The sequence below is a fragment of the Varanus komodoensis genome, unplaced genomic scaffold, assembly GCF_004798865.1.
Source record: "Varanus komodoensis strain SLA01 unplaced genomic scaffold, ASM479886v1 scaffold8, whole genome shotgun sequence".
In the NCBI taxonomy this organism is placed as follows: Eukaryota; Metazoa; Chordata; class Lepidosauria; order Squamata; family Varanidae; genus Varanus; species Varanus komodoensis.
The window spans coordinates 21,516,007-21,536,183 of record NW_025336481.1 but is presented as its reverse complement, the minus strand read 5'-3'; the positions used below and the strand labels follow the sequence as shown (position 1 = coordinate 21,536,183).

The 20,177-nt window shown below is 40.3% G+C and overlaps 1 protein-coding gene across 1 annotated transcript in view; it reads left to right on the top strand.

The window, feature by feature from the left end:
* Positions 1–20,177, top strand: part of ANO4 (anoctamin 4) — a 92,418-nt gene that overhangs the window by 8,073 nt on the left and 64,168 nt on the right. Inside the window, exons 2-3 of the mRNA XM_044455295.1 lie at positions 7,626–7,762; positions 10,500–10,658. Of these exons, the coding sequence (XP_044311230.1) occupies positions 7,626–7,762; positions 10,500–10,658 (296 nt within the window). The remainder of the gene's footprint in view (positions 1–7,625; positions 7,763–10,499; positions 10,659–20,177) is intronic.

The window sequence follows — 20,177 nt, the reverse complement described above, 5'->3', positions numbered from 1 at the left end:
TATTTTGATTTAAGAGTTCTATTTCCATTGAGGACCAAAATGGACATGGTTTAATTGGGTGAAGGCCATTTACACATCTGTTTTCTGATATGTAAATAGCACCTGTGGAAAAGCTGCAGGACTGAAATAGAAGATGATGGAAGGAAAAGTTCAACTCTTTCTCTCCCAACCTAACATGGCCCCTCTAAAACTGTTATTTGCATTTCAAGGGAAAGAAATCAGGGATGCGAGTAGCAAGCTAAAAATGTTGTTTTGTTTTGTTTGTGTGTTGTGGAAAAAGAAGGGGCATGCTGGGAAGGCTGCAGCTTGATGAATATATTCCTGTACAGTAAAGAAAACAAACAATTCCAGGAAGCTTAAGTGGTTGTATCCATTGTTACTTTCCCATTTTTTGCTGGAGTTGCTAGAAAGCTATTGCAAATTCCACCAATCTCTTCAATTTCTTCAGAACAAGGAGAACATTGTCCAAGTCATCAGCTGGAAGCACAAATACCAGTAAGGCTTGATTCTCAGAAGAGAGATGTGGACTTTTCAGAAATTCTTAATGCAATACAAGAAAGTAAGTTACTTTGGAGGTCTCAGTTCTTGAATACTGCAAAAATATTAATAAAGGTATCAGCACCTGTATAATTGAAAAGATGGGGGAAAGAACTGTGTGTGCAACTGTGAACCAGATTAGGGAATTTAGTGTATATCACATTAAGCAATAGATTGCATAACTGAGTCAATAAAGCAGAAAAAAGCTTTCTGTGAGAGACCTTGTGGAGAAATCATTTGAACATTTTAGTTTTGGTTAATTTTAGTAAAATTCCAGCTTAGTTTAGTCTAGTCTTTCTTCTCCCAGTGATATCTGCATGTAAAGTAGGTATAAATATTAGTAGTGTGGACTAGCTATAAAGATTAATTCCTGAAGTCCAATACATTTGTTAGGTTACCTTTTGTATGATTGGATCATATAACTAGGCTAGCAGAAGGGGGCTTTCCTGTCCCTACCTCCCACAATTGCATCTCAAACCCCTAAGATTTCTACCCAAAGCATCAAGGGATCCTTTTGAATGGAACACTCTGTGGTTCAGAGAGTTGGGAAGAACCCTGAAACTTGGACAGAGGTACCTGCTAGGAATGGAAAATCTTAAATCCAACCCATAGTCCATCTTGACTGAAAATGTGGAATGGAAAAAGTTAATTTTAAATGTGACCAGTAGAGAATGTTAAACCATTCAGACCCTTGGATGCAATTTGCTGGGGAAAATGGAGGAGGGAAATTTGAAGAACAAATGAACAAACGAACAAATGAAGGAAAATGTTTAAACAATTTTTGTTAACATAGGATATTGCTGAGGTAAAATAACACAAATGTATTCTTTAAAAAGAAAAAAAATGTGTTCTAATAAAAAGAATATTTCAATGTTCAGGACTACATTTCTGTCTTGCTGTACCCTAGCTTTTTACAAATACAGGAAGATTTTTTGTGGGGATGCGTATGAACCTCCTCACATTTCTATGAGGGGATCACTCAGTTTTATCAGCCTAACTGTCGGGAGCTGCCAGGAACTTGCAAACTTCAAGCGGGTTTAGATGCATCCTCTTGCATGCAAGTGGTTTGCAGATACCTTTGTCTCTCTTCCGAAGTGGCTGGATCTTATCATCCAATGTGCAAGAACTGTAACCATAAATAAGACAGTATTTATGAGGAGAGGACAAAAAAGTAAACAAATTTTGAAGGTGGGTCCATTGGTTGCTGAAACATGCTACCTTTTTTGTTCTTACCATGTTAACTTTGGAAAGTCTGATGTTGTATAAATATAAGCACAAAGTCTGTATCAACTTTTCCTCTGATGTATCTTTCCACAAAGTGGAATGATAGCCATGGAACTTTCAGCTCTGGGACTGCAGACTCGGATGCACTGGCTGAGGGGATGGTGACAACTGCTTTGGTCTGCAGTCTTAGAAAGAAAACTTCTTTCTGAGCTCACTGCATGGAAATAACATGGGAAGTGTGTGTGTGTTAGAAAACCTCGCTCTTATTTAAAAAAAGCCTGTAAAAAGGAAGGTCATTTGCTTTGCTTTTTACTGTGATCATTTGTAGACAGAGCTGTGTCTGTAGCCAAAACTAGTTTCTCCACTCCAATTCTAATTAGCTGCACTAATTCCATGCACCAAAAATGAAAAATTCTGTTTCCATTCAGGGTACCATTGAAATTTCAAGAGATAATAGTTAAAGTTTATAGATACTGTGGTATAAGTGATTCAGGCGGGAGAAGAGGAAAGCATAGCAATCCAAGAGCATATCATCTTATATGCAAGAATAACATTAGCATGAACTATCTGCGGAAGCTCCTTGCCTCCTGCAGGTACCCAGGGAAGATCCTGGTGGGAGGACAATGGTGGATGGCGTTTTGGCACAGTCCCCTTGATAAAGATCATTTTGAAGAGACATATGGCAGCCAATGTAGTGCAGCGGACAGAATGTTAGATTGGAACTTGGGAGATCTGGGGTCTAGTCCCCATTCAGTCATGAGGCTTACTGGATGAGTTTGAGCCAGCCGCAGAGTCTGTTACTGTGAGTATAAGATGGAGAGGAGGAGAAACTTATAAGCTGCATCAGGGGTATGTATGATGATGAGGAAGATGAGGATGAAGAATATGTGCTCTGTTTGTGGCCCAAGTATTGTCCTGACAAGGGTAAAGTGGGAAGGGGAAAGGAACTGTAACTGGTCTTTTGTAGAGTAACAATTCTGCAGGACTGGAATAAAGGTAAGGACGAGGAGAAAAAAGAAAAAAGCGGAAACCTGTTCATCCTTTGGCCAGAGGTACTGGCAGCTGGCTGGGAAGAAAATGGGGCTAGAATCCTCTGTTGTGCATGCAGGCATTTTGTTAGTCACACCTACTGAAGTATTTTTCTGTCTGTTCTTGGTCTTGCTTTAGGACAGAGGCACGTGGTTCTCTTCTCATGCAGAGGTCCCTGAGGTCTTTGATGGAAGGCTGGCTTTGGGTTAGGGGGAGAGATTTCTACCCCACCTTCCAGCTGTAACCCATCATCTAGGCAAGCCAAGGCTGAAAGAAGGGGGTTCATTCACTGCTTAATTAATGGAAGTGTGGGCTATAAGAGAATGCTTCCGTTGATCTCACTCCCTTACCCCCTATATGCATGACATGACCAAAGGCCCATGCAGTTGACCATTATAGACCCATGGGCCAGGGACCATACAGACTCAGGAAGCAGCAAGGTCCCGTGTCATAGCACTGTTTTTAATTTTTAACCAACAAGATCACAGGAGCTACTGTATTTCTATACAGCCCAAGTAGGTGGTTCTTATCATTTGACATGGTTTGTGCTTGCCCTGTTCTCCAAGACTGAATTGTAAAGCAGATTTATGTAAACTGCACTTAAATGGAAGTGTGCCATGCCTCGTTTCACTGCAGAGTACAAATACACCATCACATGAGTTCAGAAGGGCACAGTACTAATAAGAAATATTTGAAATTGCTTCTGTTATCTTTATATGACATATTGTTGCTTAGTTAGCATGCTAAGGAGGCTGGAAGCAGAATGATCAACAGAATGAGATGAATAACAAGTTTTGGGGAGTTTTTTTTTTAACTACTGTTAGAAAAAAATGGCAAATGCTGCTGGACTGCCAGGATTTTTATTGTTTGGCAGCTAGAGACAGATGCTGCAGCTAAAATTGTTAGATAAGACTGCTCTATTACAGGGAATGGAGGTGGAGACTAAGTTTAAAATAAAAGGGAGCAGGAAAACTGTAGTTACAAAAATTAACAGTAGTGGCAAGATCCACGGTTTGCATTCTTTGTCCTGCTCCCCACTCCCACACACGTAAATGGTATAATCCTGTTCACACATAAGAGAGAATGGGACCCACTGCACCCCACTCAGCCAGTGTGTCAGATCAGCATCCCCAAAAGTTGAAGTATCTAGTTCTGCATACATATTTAGCTATGGTTTGTTGAAATGACACATCAGGGCAAAAGTTGGTAGCGGTTTTATGCTACTGCAGAATAGTGCTATTATCAGATATTCTCAGAAGACTAATGGAGGGAATCAGAGATGGCTTTCTAGTGTCTTTCTGTATTAAGTTGTTGCATAGCAATGGTTGCCACTAGCTGTCAGATGAAACATTAGGTTTAAATGCACCCAGGTGCACAGAGGGCATCGGTGCAGGCACTCATGCCAAGGATGGAGGGAGCACATCCTGTGGGAATAGTGCCCCTTGGGAGCACGTGTGAGCATCTCAGGCTGGCAACAAGGAACAGCTTCTTGTGTGGCTGTTTTGTTTTGGGGGCAGGGAGTGGCCATCAGGGCTTGTTGAGGGTACCTAGGAATGCAAGGCACAAGATAGGAGTGGCAGGGCAGGTGGGAAGAAGGGCAGAGGCCTGGGCTTTTCAGGGCAGTGACTTGATGGCTATGGCCCCACACAGCCAGCATGCTCCACTGCGCAAAGCCGCCTTGAGGCGAGGCGAGGCAAAGCTGGCTTCCCAAGTCAAATACAACCATTCCAGAGTTCTGCTCCAGCAAAGTGCAGCAACCAGACAGGAGTGCCAAGCGGGCTTGTCTGCAAGGTCACTACTGCTCAGAATGGTGCTGCTGCTGATACTCCAGACCTGCGGCTGGGTGTTGGGAAGGAGGCAGAGGGAAAAAGCAGCAAAAGGCAGCCAATCAGAGTGCCTCCATGGTAGCTAGACAGGGCAGGGCAGCAACAAATGGGGGCTGAAGTGTCTGTCACTGCCATGGCCACTCTTGCCACCAAACTCTATGGCAGAAATGGGAACATTATGGAAAAACCTTGTAACAGTTCACAAGGGATGCTGAAATGTGGAAACCCTCGAACAGCCCATAATTCTCCATGGGCATTCAAGGTAACCAAACATGCCATGCTTCACCATGCTTACTGAATTCACACATAATGGCAAGCCATTCCTGCCAGCGATAGAATGAGAGAAAGAGTGCTCATGATTATGGTATATTTATTCCCAGACTACAAAATAAAAACTGAGGAGCCACAATGCAGCTGGAGATTTGTGACCACAGAGTTTTTTCTTGGTCGCTGAGCACTATACTATAGTGCAATGGCATAACTGAATCATTAAGCACCTTAAATTGTTTTGTGTGAATCATCTCTTGGCAGATCCAGGACATTGGCCTGTATGCCTTTTATCTATACTGTATTGTGCTTGTGCTTGTGCAGTAAAACTTCTGGCATGGGCAGACTGAGTTGATCTAAGGGTATGAGATCCTTTTCAGGATCCCACCTACTGCAAAACAAAGAATGAGGGAAAAGAGTATCCAGCACAGACAGTTTAACTGGGATTACAATGTTGATCTTAGACTCTAAACACCTTAGAGACAAGGGCAGCTATGGGGGGAAGGTTCAGGGCTGGGAAGGGTTCCCACACAGTACAGAGGCCAAGAGACAAGGAGCCCAGAGACAAAATTGCTGAACAAATTAGGTAGGTAATGGACTGATACCAGGAAGAACCTGAAGAAAGCGGAGGTGAAGAAGTATGTTTGAGCAGAAAGGGCAGAGGAGACAAAATGCACTTGGAGAGGAACAATAATCCTCACAGTGCTTAAGGTTAGACACAGGACTATACCATCCCCAGTGAGTAGAAAGAGGCATCTGCCTCCACAAGCTGATCTTGTGTGTTGCAGAAGGGTAGGGAATTGTTAGTGCTTAATTATTATTTATTTTTTTGCTGCCAGAGTGAGGTACTTGAAAATTTCCTGCCCAGATGCCAAAATAAGTTGGCCAGCCTTGGATCCTATGCAATTGAGCTTGCAGTGAGGGGCATCATTTGCTTTTCTGGTCCTGGCAACACAATGTCATAGGCTGGCCTTGGTGGCCTGCAAGCTATTATGGGAGTGGGTGAAGGAGGAGACAACGTAGGACAACTGCCTGCTGAACAAATGCAGTAGATGATGTAGGCTGCAAAGCCAAAACCCGAGGAACCTGGGTCACTGAATTATTGCAAACTGTTTTGGTTGTTTCCAGAAGGGAGGTATAGAAATAAAGTTTAACAAGCAAGTGAAACTTTGTTTTGGATATAGGGATAGGAAAGAAGTACAAAATCAGGAAGCTTCGAAGTTGGGATGAGAGCTGAGCAGCTAAGCAAGCAAAGAACTATTGATCTACAGGAAGTTTAACTTTTGGCTGTCACTACACCGTTGTAAACTGACACACTTAAAACAATTAACAGTGGCCAAGAACTGTGGGATAAATGCTTTGAAATCATATATTAATTTGAAGCAGTGAACCAAATTCTTTAGTATAGGCTTCTATTTCTCAGATTATATCAAAATAAAATATGAATGTGTTCTGTTGGCATTTTCAAACACTGGAATTTACTCTAAATTACTTCATGATTTTCAGCAAACAGAGGTAAATATTTTACACAAAAATGAGATAACAATGTTACTAAACTGCCCTGTAAGTAAATAAAAATATTCATTTTACATAGTATGTTGCTTATAATTTATTGTGCTTTAACCACTGATATATTTGTTTTATATTTGGATAGAAATTTAATATCTGATTTTTTTTCTCAGCATCTCCATTTTGAGACAAGCGTCACATGTTGAATGTGTTTCTGCCATGCTCTGTAAACTTCATTAGGGTCTTTAAAAAATGGGACACATCACTTACTATATTTCTGTACTGCCCAAAAGCTGGAGCTCTCTGGGCAATAATATGAATTATATTAAAATTTCTACAACTGGCCTGAAGATTTGAAGAGTTAACAGTTCAGCCTGATTTTGAGTTGAGGAGTTTGAATGAAGCAGTGGTTAAAACTCCTTCCTCTTCAGCCTTTTGGAAATGAAGGCAAATTTTGCACCCGTGCCTCCTTCCCCTCTCCCCTGTTATGGCTGGCTTCCATTTCTACTTCCCAGGAGAGTTCTGGGATGACACTTTGTTTTGACTGAATAGATTCTGGAAAATATGTACTTCACCCATTACTAAATCCTTTTGGATCTTTCTTCTTTTTTCCAAAGAAAAGTATAAAAGTTTTGAGATGTGACTGTTATATCTTTTGAACAAAGTCAATTAGAACTGAGGTTTTTTCCATTTTTAAAAAATAGGCTTATGTCTCATAAAACTGTAAAAAATGTTTTATAAGCCATTCTGAATTACATAGGACAGTCATAAAGATGAATAAGCAAGAGTAGGATACCTGCTGAAGGTTAAGAAGCTACAAGGCTCTCCTAATTTACAGAGGCCTAAAAGACTGGAGGTTAAAGCAAGGGAAGACGTGCACAACAATTGCCACTCACCTGGAGCTGCAGTGTTTGTGCACACATGGATGCCTGAGCGTGCGCGCGCGCACACACACACACACATATCCTGCGATTGTTGTGAAGGCCACAGAGCTTTGGTTCTCAGGTGCTATAGAAATGAAATTAGGTATCACTCTCATATGGATGAATCTGTCATTTTTAGATAATATCAATTGATTTTTGGAGTTGACTAATAAGTTTTCCAAATAAATAAATAAATAAACAAAACTTTGTTGAGATAACCTTAATTCAAAGACTTAATTTTGTATTTTTGGGCAATGCCAAGGTTATTGTTTAAACTGTCAATTTGTTAACCTTTCCCTTTGCTTTTTAGTCTCCAAAGATGTCAATATTTTCTTTGATGAATTAGAAGGTGTAACCAGCCCTTCCAAAGATGATGATTCTTTGCTCCATCATGGTAACTTAACCAGTACTTCAGAAGATACTAGCAGATTGGAGGCAGTGGGAGAGGTAAGACTTTCTTTGTGGGCCTCTGTTAATGGAATTTAAGCCAACTCTACTTTTACAATAGGGTACCATTCACATAATTTAAAATGTTTTCTCAGACACAGTTGGAAAATTAATGCGCTGTGAAAGCAAAGCGCCTTCACCATTTCTTCATTAATCTACAAATAGCAGGAAAGAAGTTCCAGGCCTTTGTCATGCTATTTTGAAATATGACCTTAGATTTCTAGCACAGCAAAAAATAGACTTTCAAATGTCTTTTGCCAGTAACTTTTTGTGTATTCCTTAGTAAAGCCCCATAATGAAAAGTTTGTAGTTGTCTGTCAGTGTGGTTATTTGTCTTTGGGGAAACAACAGTCAATGAAAATAATGGATGAATTAAGATGGGGGTGAGATACTGTATATTATTTTGGAAATAAATTAATTATTTCACGAAAGTCTGCAGCAATTTCACACTCTGTACTCACCTGGATTTTGTCAGCCTCCATACATTTAAATTAGATTTTTGAAAAAAAAAACTTTCCAAAGACAAAGGCCTATTTCTGGATTTCCCTCAATGGATCCTTACTTCTAACCACTAGCTGTTCAGGGACAAGTATGTGTATACAGACACACAGATATGCATACATGTGCAAATTTTGTCTTTCACCTTGTGCTGAAGGAAGGCTCTTTAATGGAAAGTAGTTCCATCCACTCTTTTGGGTAATGTGATTAAATGTATTCCAATCACTTTCTCAGTTCCATGAATATGGAAAGACATGTAAGATAGGGACATAATTTTTATGTGTACTATAGTGAAAACATTGGTGTAGTCAAGCCAGAATTCTCAGGGACACAGCATGGGGCTTATTCATTTGCAACTTCCCACCTCCCTCAGAATTCCCTCACAGCTTAGCTGCAATTCTCACAGTCCCTGACAGAAGTATGTTTTGCCAGCAATAATATATTGTCTCTTGTTGTAAGGCAAAGCATTTTGGGTTGAAATGACCATGCATGGACACTTAAGATCTATTAGCCTTAGAGAAGACCATTTCCTGATGAAGATGAAAAGTCTTAGAACTGGTTTGCCAATCTGGATCAACAGAGAGACCTGGAATTTCTTCTATGGGGGCCATCTTGATGAGCACCTAAACCTTACCACTGCATCATCAAGTCAACATATTGTTCACTGTTCATTCAAGAGGACTACCTGAAAGAACAAAGAGCTTGACAGAAAGGTGGAGGGCTTGCTGATGCTGCCACATTGGCATTTTCTGGTCCAGTTCATGAACCACAATGCAGTTATACTTTGATACTTGCACGTAACCAAATTCCATAATTCAGTTCCCCAGTAAAAACAAAATACATACAAAAATGTCTATGTAAAGGAAAATACCATACATGGGCATATTATGTTAGGGAAAGTTGTCTGGAAAGTGTTTGTTAGACAAATTATGCATATGTTAGGAGAACTGCATACAAAAATGTCCATGTTTCTGTATGGAAATTTATGTAGACTTTTAAAAGCTGCTGCAGAAATGGGAAGAAACAAATATAAGTTTGAGAAACTGAGTGGAAGCAAGATTGACAGAAAGCAAGATTATCAGTCCCTAGCTGTACCTTCCAGAATAATGATATCATGATGAAATTAACACTGTTGGAGGAAAAGTCAGCCTTATTTTCAGTTTTTCAATCCTTTGCCTATTTCTACTGGTGAAAGGTGCTGAGTTATGGTTAGCCACTAAAAAATCTCAGTGATGGAGAATGCACTGGGAAAGAGATTAAAAAATAGTTCTTTTGGGAAAATCTATGGTTACAGGTTTGTTTGTGCTCTTAATGAACCAGTCTGGGGGAGGGACCTCCTTCCATATCAACGGGCAAGTACAGAAATAGAAAATAGATGGCAATATTGAGAAAACCTTCATAAGTAAGGAAGTATTGCCAGCTATGTTAGCAACTTTACCTTTTCATCAGGGAGTGACACGTTTGGGATCATGTTCCTTGTGATATATACTCTGTTACAAGCAATACAGCTTCCAGTGACGGACTTTAGTCAAACAGTCCTGCTGCAGCAGCACAAGCCAAAATCCATTTAAATTTCAACTGGGGGATGGAAGGATCACCAAGCTTCATTTTGTAGCTTTTTATACTGAGGTATTATTATTAATACCCTCTCCCACTAACTGGCAGATACAATTAGTAGAAATGCAGCTTGCATGAAGGAGAATGCAACTAAACAATTAAGAGAAAGGAAACCCATAAACTTTTCCATGTGGTGCTCCTTCATTGCTAAGCATGTACTTGTTATTCAGAACTGTAAATATCTCTTGAAGTCAGAGAGTTCAAAAATTATGAGTTTTGTCTCATAGAAACAACAAAAGAAATAAAAACTGTAAAGCAAACTCACTCTGTATCATTGGGTAGAACTGAGTCACTAAGTATTTAGATCAAGAACTAATCAAAGTAACATCAGTAACATTCACTGAGGTTCACCTGAGTCTATCACAGTAGACATGAAAGTATCTGTGTCCAATAGCGAAATCTGAAAAGGCCTCTGTTGAAAAGTCCAGCAAGGAGATTAGCTCAGATGGGAGAGGCTGATGTGCCATGATCCACCTTAGTAAAATAAACCTTCAGGTTTGGGGATTCTCATGCATGCTTTTAATACATTTATATATAATACTTTCTACACTAAAATCCTGGGGGTTTGAACAGTATTGAAGCAAATGCCAATATAACAAATGTTTTGGCTTTTTCTCAACAGGGAATACCAGAAAAAAATAAATCCAGGGGGTTGTATTTTAGGGATGGAAAATGTCGGATTGATTACATCTTGGTTTATAGAAAATCTAACTCACAAGCTGAGAAAAGAGAAGTGTTCGAAAGAAATATCAGAGCAGAAGGTCTTCAAATGGAGAAAGAGGTAGGAGGGCTTTCCTGACTGGAATTTTGAAAATATCGATCTGTTTGCAAACTTTTTGCAAATAGGGATATTCCCTGGCTATAACATAAAACAACTGATTTAAAGAGAGAGGCATTTGTGCAAAGGACCACATGGGAAAGGTTTTCACTAGGCTACTATTCCATTTTTTGTAGCATTGTTAAGCAGCTTGATATGTTAGTTTTAAACATTTCAGTTGCTATTTGTGCCTGTCATCCCATTGTATTTCCCTGCTCCACTGCTGATATATTTTGTGAATTTACACTGTGAATAACCTCAATAAGCTTCAAATGAAGCCCCTTGCTTATGTTTGCCTGGGAAGGTTCTTGCCAAGTTTCTTACTGCTCTCCCCCATTACTTGTCACCATTCCATGTGAACCATGCAATATCTACAGGATCTGTACCTTCCCTGCATTTAGCAGAATCCTTATGTGATATGTACCTCTGCATTACTATAGTGTCCTGGTACACTCCCAGTTCTGTATGTTGATTCCACACACCTTTATTGTCTGATAAGGCAGAAGTTGTAGTCAGTATGCAGAAGAGGAGATAATATGCTTTTACTTTCCAATTTGATTCTCTCTGATGTCCCTTTGTACGTTTCCCCCACTGTTTATAGCTGCAGTAACAGCTCCTTTGTCCATAGCATTCTGATGCTGGGTTGTATGTGCCTCAATGTTAAAAGTGTTCAGCAGGAATCTTAGAACAGGAATTTTAAAAGGAATAACCTAAGCAAGAGACATAGCTATGGCTCAGTTGGAAAGTCTTGAATTTGCTAGTCCCTGTGTGTTACGTAGCATAGTACATAGAAGTTTATATGAACTGTTACACAGATTCTGAGTTAGGGTTTTGAGACATTAATCTTTCAGTTACAAGTTGAGTCTGTTTTTGTTGCAACTTTGTAATGGTTTGTTTTCAAGCTTATCTTGTTTTACTACAAAGTGCATACATCTTTATCAAGCATCTTGCTATTCCATCATTTCTTTGCTTTCCACTTCTTGTCTGCCTGATATCTGACTTTATTTCTCATTAATAGCATTTGACGTGGTGCAAGACTTGTTAGTAACTGGACATTTCTCAGTATGATCCAGCTGACATTATGATGTTTCAGTAAGTGAATTTTAAGGATAAATGGGGATCAACTCAGCCTGGCCTTGAGGTCCCAGCCCACTGGCAGACGGTGTCTTCAGCTTGCTGCTCCCTCTCCTTCTCTGTGACGTCCACAGGCCCAGTAACTGTGGGTGCAGTTGTGCCCCAAAGCTGATCCCCAGTCAGCTAGACCTCTCTCTTTGCCCCCTGCCTCAGTAATGCTCGTACACTTCAAGGCACCCCCTGCATACAAATGGCTCTGCAGAGGACAAAGCAGCTGCCTGAGAATCTCTGCTCCATTTGTAGCTGTACTGAAATAATAAAATAGGAAGTGGTTTTTCATGGATCCCTTTTCATAATGCTATGGTTTATAAATAAAAAGGTGATTTGCAAAATGTAGTTTTGTGGGGAGGAAAATCAATACAAGGAATGACTTTGTCAAACTGGGAACAATCCAAAGACATAAGTGTATGTGAAAGCCTTTGTTCTACACTTAAGGGCTGACTTTTCAAAAGGGATCATGTGAAAAGGGATCATGTGAAAAGACTGCTAATTCATTTCAGCCTCTCTAGAGTTGATTTCATAAATGGAACCGAGAGAAACAGAAGACCCTGGGTGGCATTTAACCATGCAAAAGCCTTCTTGGAGCTTACCACAATGCTGGGATGGACAGAAGAATCTGAGCAGGTCTCTCTGTGTCCCTCCGAGGTTACAGTCCTCCCTGCAGTCTTGGAGGGGGTCCCCTGAACAACATGTGGACCCACAGATATCATATAGGGGCGATAGGACTTCTCTCTTAAATAGTTTTGGATTCCACACATTATGTAAGCTGTCTTGTTTACAATAAATTGTAGCACAGTGGTTAATACTTCTGTGGATTGAGGAACAGGCGGAGCTGCCTTCTACTGAATCAGACCATTGGTCCATTTAGCTCAGTTCTGGCTTACACTGCCTGGGAGGCTCTCTCCAGGATTTCAGGCAGGGGTCTTTCCTGGCCCTTCCTAGAGATACCTCTGATGGAACCTGGGCCCTTCTGCACTCCAGGCATGTGCTTCTCTGCTGAGTCCTGGGCCTTCCTCATAAGCAGGAATCAGAAGTGCTGCAGCGTTCACCTGAGATGCTTTGCCAGCTTTTCCTTGCAGGACTTTGCTAGCTTCACTTCAAGCCATTTCATTGGCCTTTTCTGAGTATACATTACAGGGCTGTCTTTGAAATGGAGCAAAGGTTCTCTGTTAGAAAGCCTACAAGTGGGACCTGTAACAATGTGTAGTGTAGAGCATTCCTGTTTAGGGGTACGGCCAGTCATGCCTCATTCAGCATACTGTTCCCTTTCCCCTCTTGTTTCAGTTTTTCCATTATCTAGCATTCCATGATCACTGACTTAGTCCTCCCCTGAAAGGTTTTCTTCCAAAGATTTCTTTCTTCCCTGGTCCCAGCATCTCTCTTGGTAATTTGGAAACCTGGGGTTCTCCCATGTTTTCAGTTAATTGCCTCTTGTGTTATGGATGAATCTCTTTTGGCAACTAAGGACAGGCACTTGGACACCTGGTTCCCTGTTCACATATAGGATTCAGATTATGCAGGCCAACTGCTTAGAAGGGGGAATTTGATGCTGTCTGAAGAAACCCTTAGATTCATATATTTATCCAAGTATTTATCTATTCAGCAGAAAATCAGAAACACAAAAGGAGAATAAATGATAGAGAGAAATGTTTCAGCTGAATGTTTTAAAGCTGAAAAATAAATAGTTGTGCCAGGAGGGATTTAGAATGCATGTATGACATTCAAGTGAAGAGATAGTAAGCAACATCTTCTATACTAATTCATGTCTGACTTTGAAGTGTTGTGCCTGAAGTCTCTTTTCTAACTTAAAGTTTGTGGATTTTGCCCTAGTTCAGACCCCATCCATGCACTATTTGTTTTGTCTCATTTATTTTTTTTCTCCACATTGGGTTGAATCCAGGTATCAATAGAAGTTTCCATTCATAAAAGAAGAGCTATGCTCATGAAAGGGTCAGGTTTTCAAGTCCATTGCGGCTTATTTTCCGTTGCCCGCATATGCAGTCGCTACTCACCTAATTACCCTTGCCAACCATGGGTTGTCATGATATGAAGGCCTAGTGGGGTGGTTTTCAAATCATCCTAAAACCCATGGCTCATTTTCAGGCTGTTTTGTAAACCATCCCGGTCTTCACCCTCACCTAGTTCAGATGTCACAACAACCTGTATGTGATGAAGGGAATTATGCGAATTAGTTGTTTCTGACTGGCAAGTGCAGAGAGAGACAATGAGCCACATGGCTGACTTTCCCTCCATGATAGTGAGAACTCGTCCAACATGGGATACAGCCATTAATTATTAGGTGACAAATTGCACCAAATCAAAAATGGAAAATCTAAGTGGATAATTACCCACTGACTGCACATAAGATTGTGTTGTGCTGTGCACATCGCTAATAGTAAAGGGAGCAATGAGATAATCACAGCTTGTTGTTTAAAATGACTTATGCTAGTTGAGGGCTCCCCTTGGAAGTTGGCAACCTGGTCTCCTCATGATGTGTTGGACTATAACCCCTGTCAGCCCTGGCCAAAATGGCCACTACAAAACTGTCCATAGATGACTTTAGAGAAATGTAATAGCAGGCTATTGCTTGTTTTTAATTAGGGGTTCGAGCACTTTGTAGGTCTTTCCTTAGAATGTCAGTGTACTGATCGATTAAAAGGATAACAGTGAGCCCATCATAAATCAAAATCACAACTCCCTGCACTTAAATTAAGGAAGGTGTATTTAGAGCAAGAGCACTGTGGTTCCAGTGAGTAGAAAATCGATCTAGATGCTCTTCACCCTTGCTTCCAACCTCATGCAAAGCCAGCTGCTTGATTGCCTCTGCGGTGAAGCAAAATTCGCTCTGGCTACTTATGTTTCCTTGGCCTTCCACATATTTCAATGCTAGGCAAGAGTATCAGTGATTGCCATTTCTCTAGTCAGAATTGATTATTTTATCCTTTTCTGCTACATGTCTGAGCAGACATGTAAACATTGTCACTGTGTGCTTCAAAATGTCAGCAGGGGACCTATCACTGTTCTCTTCCTTTCCTGCCTTAAGCAATAAATGACATTTCCGGGGCAGTATGTAGAAGCAGGCATGCAATAGGCACTTGTTGGGCTAAGTGCCTTACCTTTGCAAATATTAGTCTGATGTCATATCTGCCACTAGGCACAGTCTGAGTGTGAATAGCAAAAAGGCAGTGCTGGGCCCTGGTTTTAACAGTACTGAGAAAACTGTTATTTGGTTTCACTGATCTGCACTTCCCTAGATCAAACAAGTAGGCAAAACCATATCTCTTTGCTACTGGAAGTAATAACAAATACTCGGCTGGATCTGTCTATAGCCATAATTAGTATAGGTCCATTGGAGTCAGTAGGATTTTAGTTGTCAGAACTAATTTAAGTCCTTTTGATTTCAGTGAGTCTATTGTAAGTATAGCTAAATCTGGATCCAGCTGAAAAGGTATGCAAATTACTATTGCAAATTCAGGACATTTCACTAAGTTGTTTATATAAATTTTACTGAAGTAATTATTAATGAACAATTGCCACTTTACATAAACTTTATTGCATTTTACTTTCTTCCTTTTATATCTAGGTAAGACATTAAACTCCATATTTACGTAATATAAATATTTTTCCAATCTGCAGGGCAGCATAGTTTTGTTTCCTCCTTGTTTACAATAGACAAATCAGCTGTTATCAAGAAAGATAAAAGGGAAGTCAATGCAGACAGTTAGTTCCCTTTGAAATTAATTAACCCCACAGGTACCGCTCCGCCAGGAAAAGTTGTCTTTAGCAAATATAAAGGCTTTTCCTGACTTAGCAAAAGATGCTTTCTTTAAAAAAAAGAGAGCTGAAATCCAGCTTTGTTTTAGTGCAAGCCATTGTGCAATCACTCTTGCACAAAGTCTTGCACAACATTTTCTAGCACAAAATGATTTTACACAGCTCATCAAGATTGCACTGTCCACGTGGCACAAAGACTTCCACTAGTTCTTCCACAACACTTTGCAAAGCAGCATCACCACCAGATTTGCTTCTGCTTTTGTAGCTCATTGTGACTCAGTCATGGCTAGCTTGATTTCAATGGGCCAAATGTGTAGCTAGTTTAATCTAGATCTAGCCATCAATCCTGTGCATGTGTGTTTCATCGACATAGATGATTTCACTTTGCATTCTGTGAGTAAAGAAATTTTACATCCTTTCCTCAATAACTTGGCTTTTGCCCATGTTAATGTGATGAATGAAGAGAGATATTACAAATGCAAGAAATAAAAACTGTAGTGCCATAGTTATTCATGACGAGTCCCTAAGACAATCCAGCAAAGACTACATATAAATAACAGAGCCAAGAACAGAAAAGTCTCCTCTAAATGCTGAAATTTTATGTAATGATCAAATACAAAATAAATTGTGAAAAAAATCTCTCAGTATAATTTGGGATTAAATTTCCTTCCAAGCTTTTCTAACAAAAATACTATTTACTGCTTTTGCTTAACACTGCAGGAGCTCTGTTCGGGGGAAGAGTGCTTTTCCAGTGCAACTCACACTTCCATGGCAGCTGTATTGATGTTCTAGTCGTAGCATCATTGTTGCAGTGTTGAAATTATATTTTGGTAACTTCCAGAATCCAAATGTTGTTTGCAAAGCTGGCAGATAGAAAAGATAACTTGTAAGCTCAGCAAATGTGAAATGGGTCACTGGGAAGAAATAAACACTGAGTCACCAATGCCAATGTGAGCATTTTTGTGTGGCTTTACTTATATAAATCACATATCACTGACTTTGGTTCTAGCTAGTAGTGTCTTGCTCATATTAAACACAATTAACAATGCACAACTTGAGAGAAATGAGACCACAATTGAGAAACATTCTGAGTATTAATATTTATGTTTTACATACTTCTTCAGATTTGTTTGAAGAAATATGTAAAACATACTTTGATTCCTTCACTTGGGAAACGAAGGTAGTTAGAAATAAAAATATAAAATAAAAACAAATCAGTTACTAAATTAGCATTTATTAAACACTCAAAAGACAAATGGCAGTTATAAAATAAATCATCCACTAAAAGGTGAGACAAATCTCTAAATCTAACTTACATTAAATTTTACCTGTTTGGCATCAGGTGAAAACAGTTTGAGTAGACCCATTGAAATAAATGCTGATTAGTAATGAAAAGGGGCACCAGGTGGTTGTCTCTGTTTATACAACTTGTAAGCTCCATTACCACCAAGACGATCCTGTCATAGAATCATAGAATTGCAGGGTCAGAAGGGGCTATGAAGGCGATCAGGTGCACAACCTTTCTTGGCAACTGGTTCCACCGTCATATTGCTCTGACATTTGCCAATTGCCCCACTGTGAAGGCAGCAGCAGGAGTGGTTGGACCAGAGCTTCTTATGTGCCATTTAAGAACAGGCAGGTTAATATGGGAGCAATTGCTCCTTCAGAATTGTAGCATGCATTATGTCAGCAACCGGTAGTCTAACTTTCTTTGTAGAAGGCTTAGGCTAGCCTAGTTGTAAGCACAGCAGCCTGAGGCTGTGCAGTGGAAAAAGATGTCTTCTATTGTCTCTTTTCCTTAGCTTGCCAAGCAATATTCTGGCAGATAAGTCTCAGATTTCTGATGAATGGATATGAGTAGTTCAGCATTTAGTATGGCATAATATTTCTATTATGACCCAGAGTAGATTCTCAGATGAAGAATAGTCAGTCCAGGAAGGCACAGGTAGAAGAAGGGAGATTCTTTTAGTAGCCAGGTCTCAACCTGCTTAGGACTTAATAACACTCAGAATAACAGCTGGAAATGACCAGCAGCCACTGCAGCTGTTTGCAGACTAGCAGGATGTGTCCCTTATAGCTAGGTCCAGTAGCCTAACAGCTATGTCTTTTTCCTATCTGAGCTTTCTGGGAACTTTCTGTGGCCCCATGTAAAGCTCATCACCAGACTGATCTACAAAACTGAAGATTTGTTTTTGCCTGATCAATACAAATCCAAATCACTGTGCCTGTCTTGTTTGAAGTCAAGATTCTTCTCTATCCAAATCATATACATTTTGCTTCCAAAATCTCTGGTATGTAAAGAGGAGTGAGAATGGCAAAGTTACAAAACCAGGCATGTGCAAGGGGTAAAATCCCTTCCAGAACTGTATTGTTCCAGGCAATCCATGAGGGTTTAGTTTCCAGAAGTCATTTAAAGATCAATCACCCTTAAGTCATCTAGCCTGAAATGCCAATTAGTTAACTTAGTAAGTAAAAAATTCCCCTTATGGGAGTAAATGAAATCATTATGAGATCTGCGGGAGAGGCCCTTCTCCGGTAAGTACTCGGAGGAGGGCCTTCTCTGCGGTGGCGCCCAATCTATGGAATGCGCTCCCCAGAGAGGTCTGCCTGGCGCCGTCGTTATTTGTTTTTTGGCGCCAGGCGAAGACCTTTTTATTTAAGCGTCATTTTAATTGTTAACAATATTTGCTTACTTATCTGGCCAGGGTGACTTCTTTTATATTGTTATTTATTTTATATTGTTAATTTTATATTGTTATTTTTGTATTTTATTGTATTTTATTTTGTGTTGTGAGCCGCCCCGAGGCTTTGGCAAGGGGCGGCATAGAAATGTTTTAATACATAAATAAATAAATAAATAAATAAATTATTTTGATAGTGATAGACATAAAGAGTTCAGTGACAGATGTCGTTTTCATAGACTACATTGTTCTACAATGGCTTTGGCAATAGACCGGAGAGGCGTCATCAATTACAGTGACATTAAGAGAAACACATACTGATTTTCCAAATAGTGCTTGTTTTATTGTCATGAGGATCAAAGACTGAGCATACAGGCACCAAAGGCAAATACACTTTGGATCTGAATCCTCAATGTCTCATTGGCCACTTCTGAAACATGGAGCCAGTGTGGCATAGTGGTTTCAGTGTTGGACTGGACACCTGGGAGATGTAGTCCCCACCCAGCCATGGAGCTCACTTGGGTGACTCTGGGCCAGTTAATCACACTCAGCCTAACCCGCCTCACAGGATTGTTGCTGTGGGGATAAAATAGGGCAGAGGAGGACCATGCAAGCTGCCCTGGCTCCCTTGTAAGAAGAAGAAAGACAGACTATGCTTATAATAATAATAATAATGATCCAGCCTTTTGACCTTATGTTCTGTTACACATTTTCCCCATGTGCACTGTTTGGCACAACCCAGCAAAGATATGCATGTTTAAGTCCTGATACTAAATTATGTCTGGCTGATGTGCACTAATATCCACAATGTATCAGTGATGGAGCATAGAGCAAGGATGGAGAACGTCCAAGGCATGGTCCAAATCTGACCTTCCGGGCCACCCCATCCAACTAGCTGGGCTGCCTATCGAATTTGAGATCCTTTTTTAAATTCTATGCTGTGGCTGCCTTGAAAAAAAATACTGAGAATAATACTTTGCTTACTATTTGAACTCTACTATTTTCCTGCACCCCACTGATTTTTTCAGTGAGCATTGGTTAACACCTAATCATATTACTTTAATGTTATGCTACATGTGTCATTAAAAAGGAGTCTTTGCATTGAATATGCTGGGTTTTTAATGCAAATGGCAACACCCAGGAAGAGGCTGATAAGTGGATCAAACCAAGCACAGAGTAGGAATAACGCCCTTCCTTCCCCTGCTGTTACCTTCTGAAGTTAGCATCTGCTTTGGCATGGGGGAAACCCCCTATCAGGGCCAAAAGAAGAAGAAGCTGCATCAGCTTCTGAGGAGGGACTTTCTCCAGGGCCACTGTAAACATGTTACGGAAATATCCAAGACCCATTGGAATAATCCTTTAAAATACCACGTCAATAAAATCACTTTCAGTACTTTGCCTTTTCTGTAGAGTATTTTGCAACATAGTGCAGATTAAGGAAATTAGACAGCAGCTATAATCTTTATTAATTTAACATGGCTGTTTCTATTTATAAAGAACATTCTGTTTGTGTCTGAGGTCACCATCCTAATAGCTTGTACTACCTTTTCTATGAATCCACAGCTTTTTCAGAGAAGTTCAGCATCAGAATTAATAGATGCAATGGATGGATATAACAAACTGCTACTATGAGTAGATTACATTAATTAGAGTGTTATCCAACAAAATTATCCTGTGGCTTCTCAAAGAAAAATTTCCTTTAGATCAGGGGTCTCAAACTCAACTTCCCTGGGGGCCGCTGGAAGTAGAGTCTGGGTGAGGCTGGGCCGCATCAAGTATTCCACCACTGCAGTGGTGGGCCGCTCATCCCACGGCTGGCCCGGGTGCCGCCAGCGCTTTGAAGGCCGCAGGGCCTCTCCCCCATGCCCTGCCCATCCCGGCAATTGGCCCATGG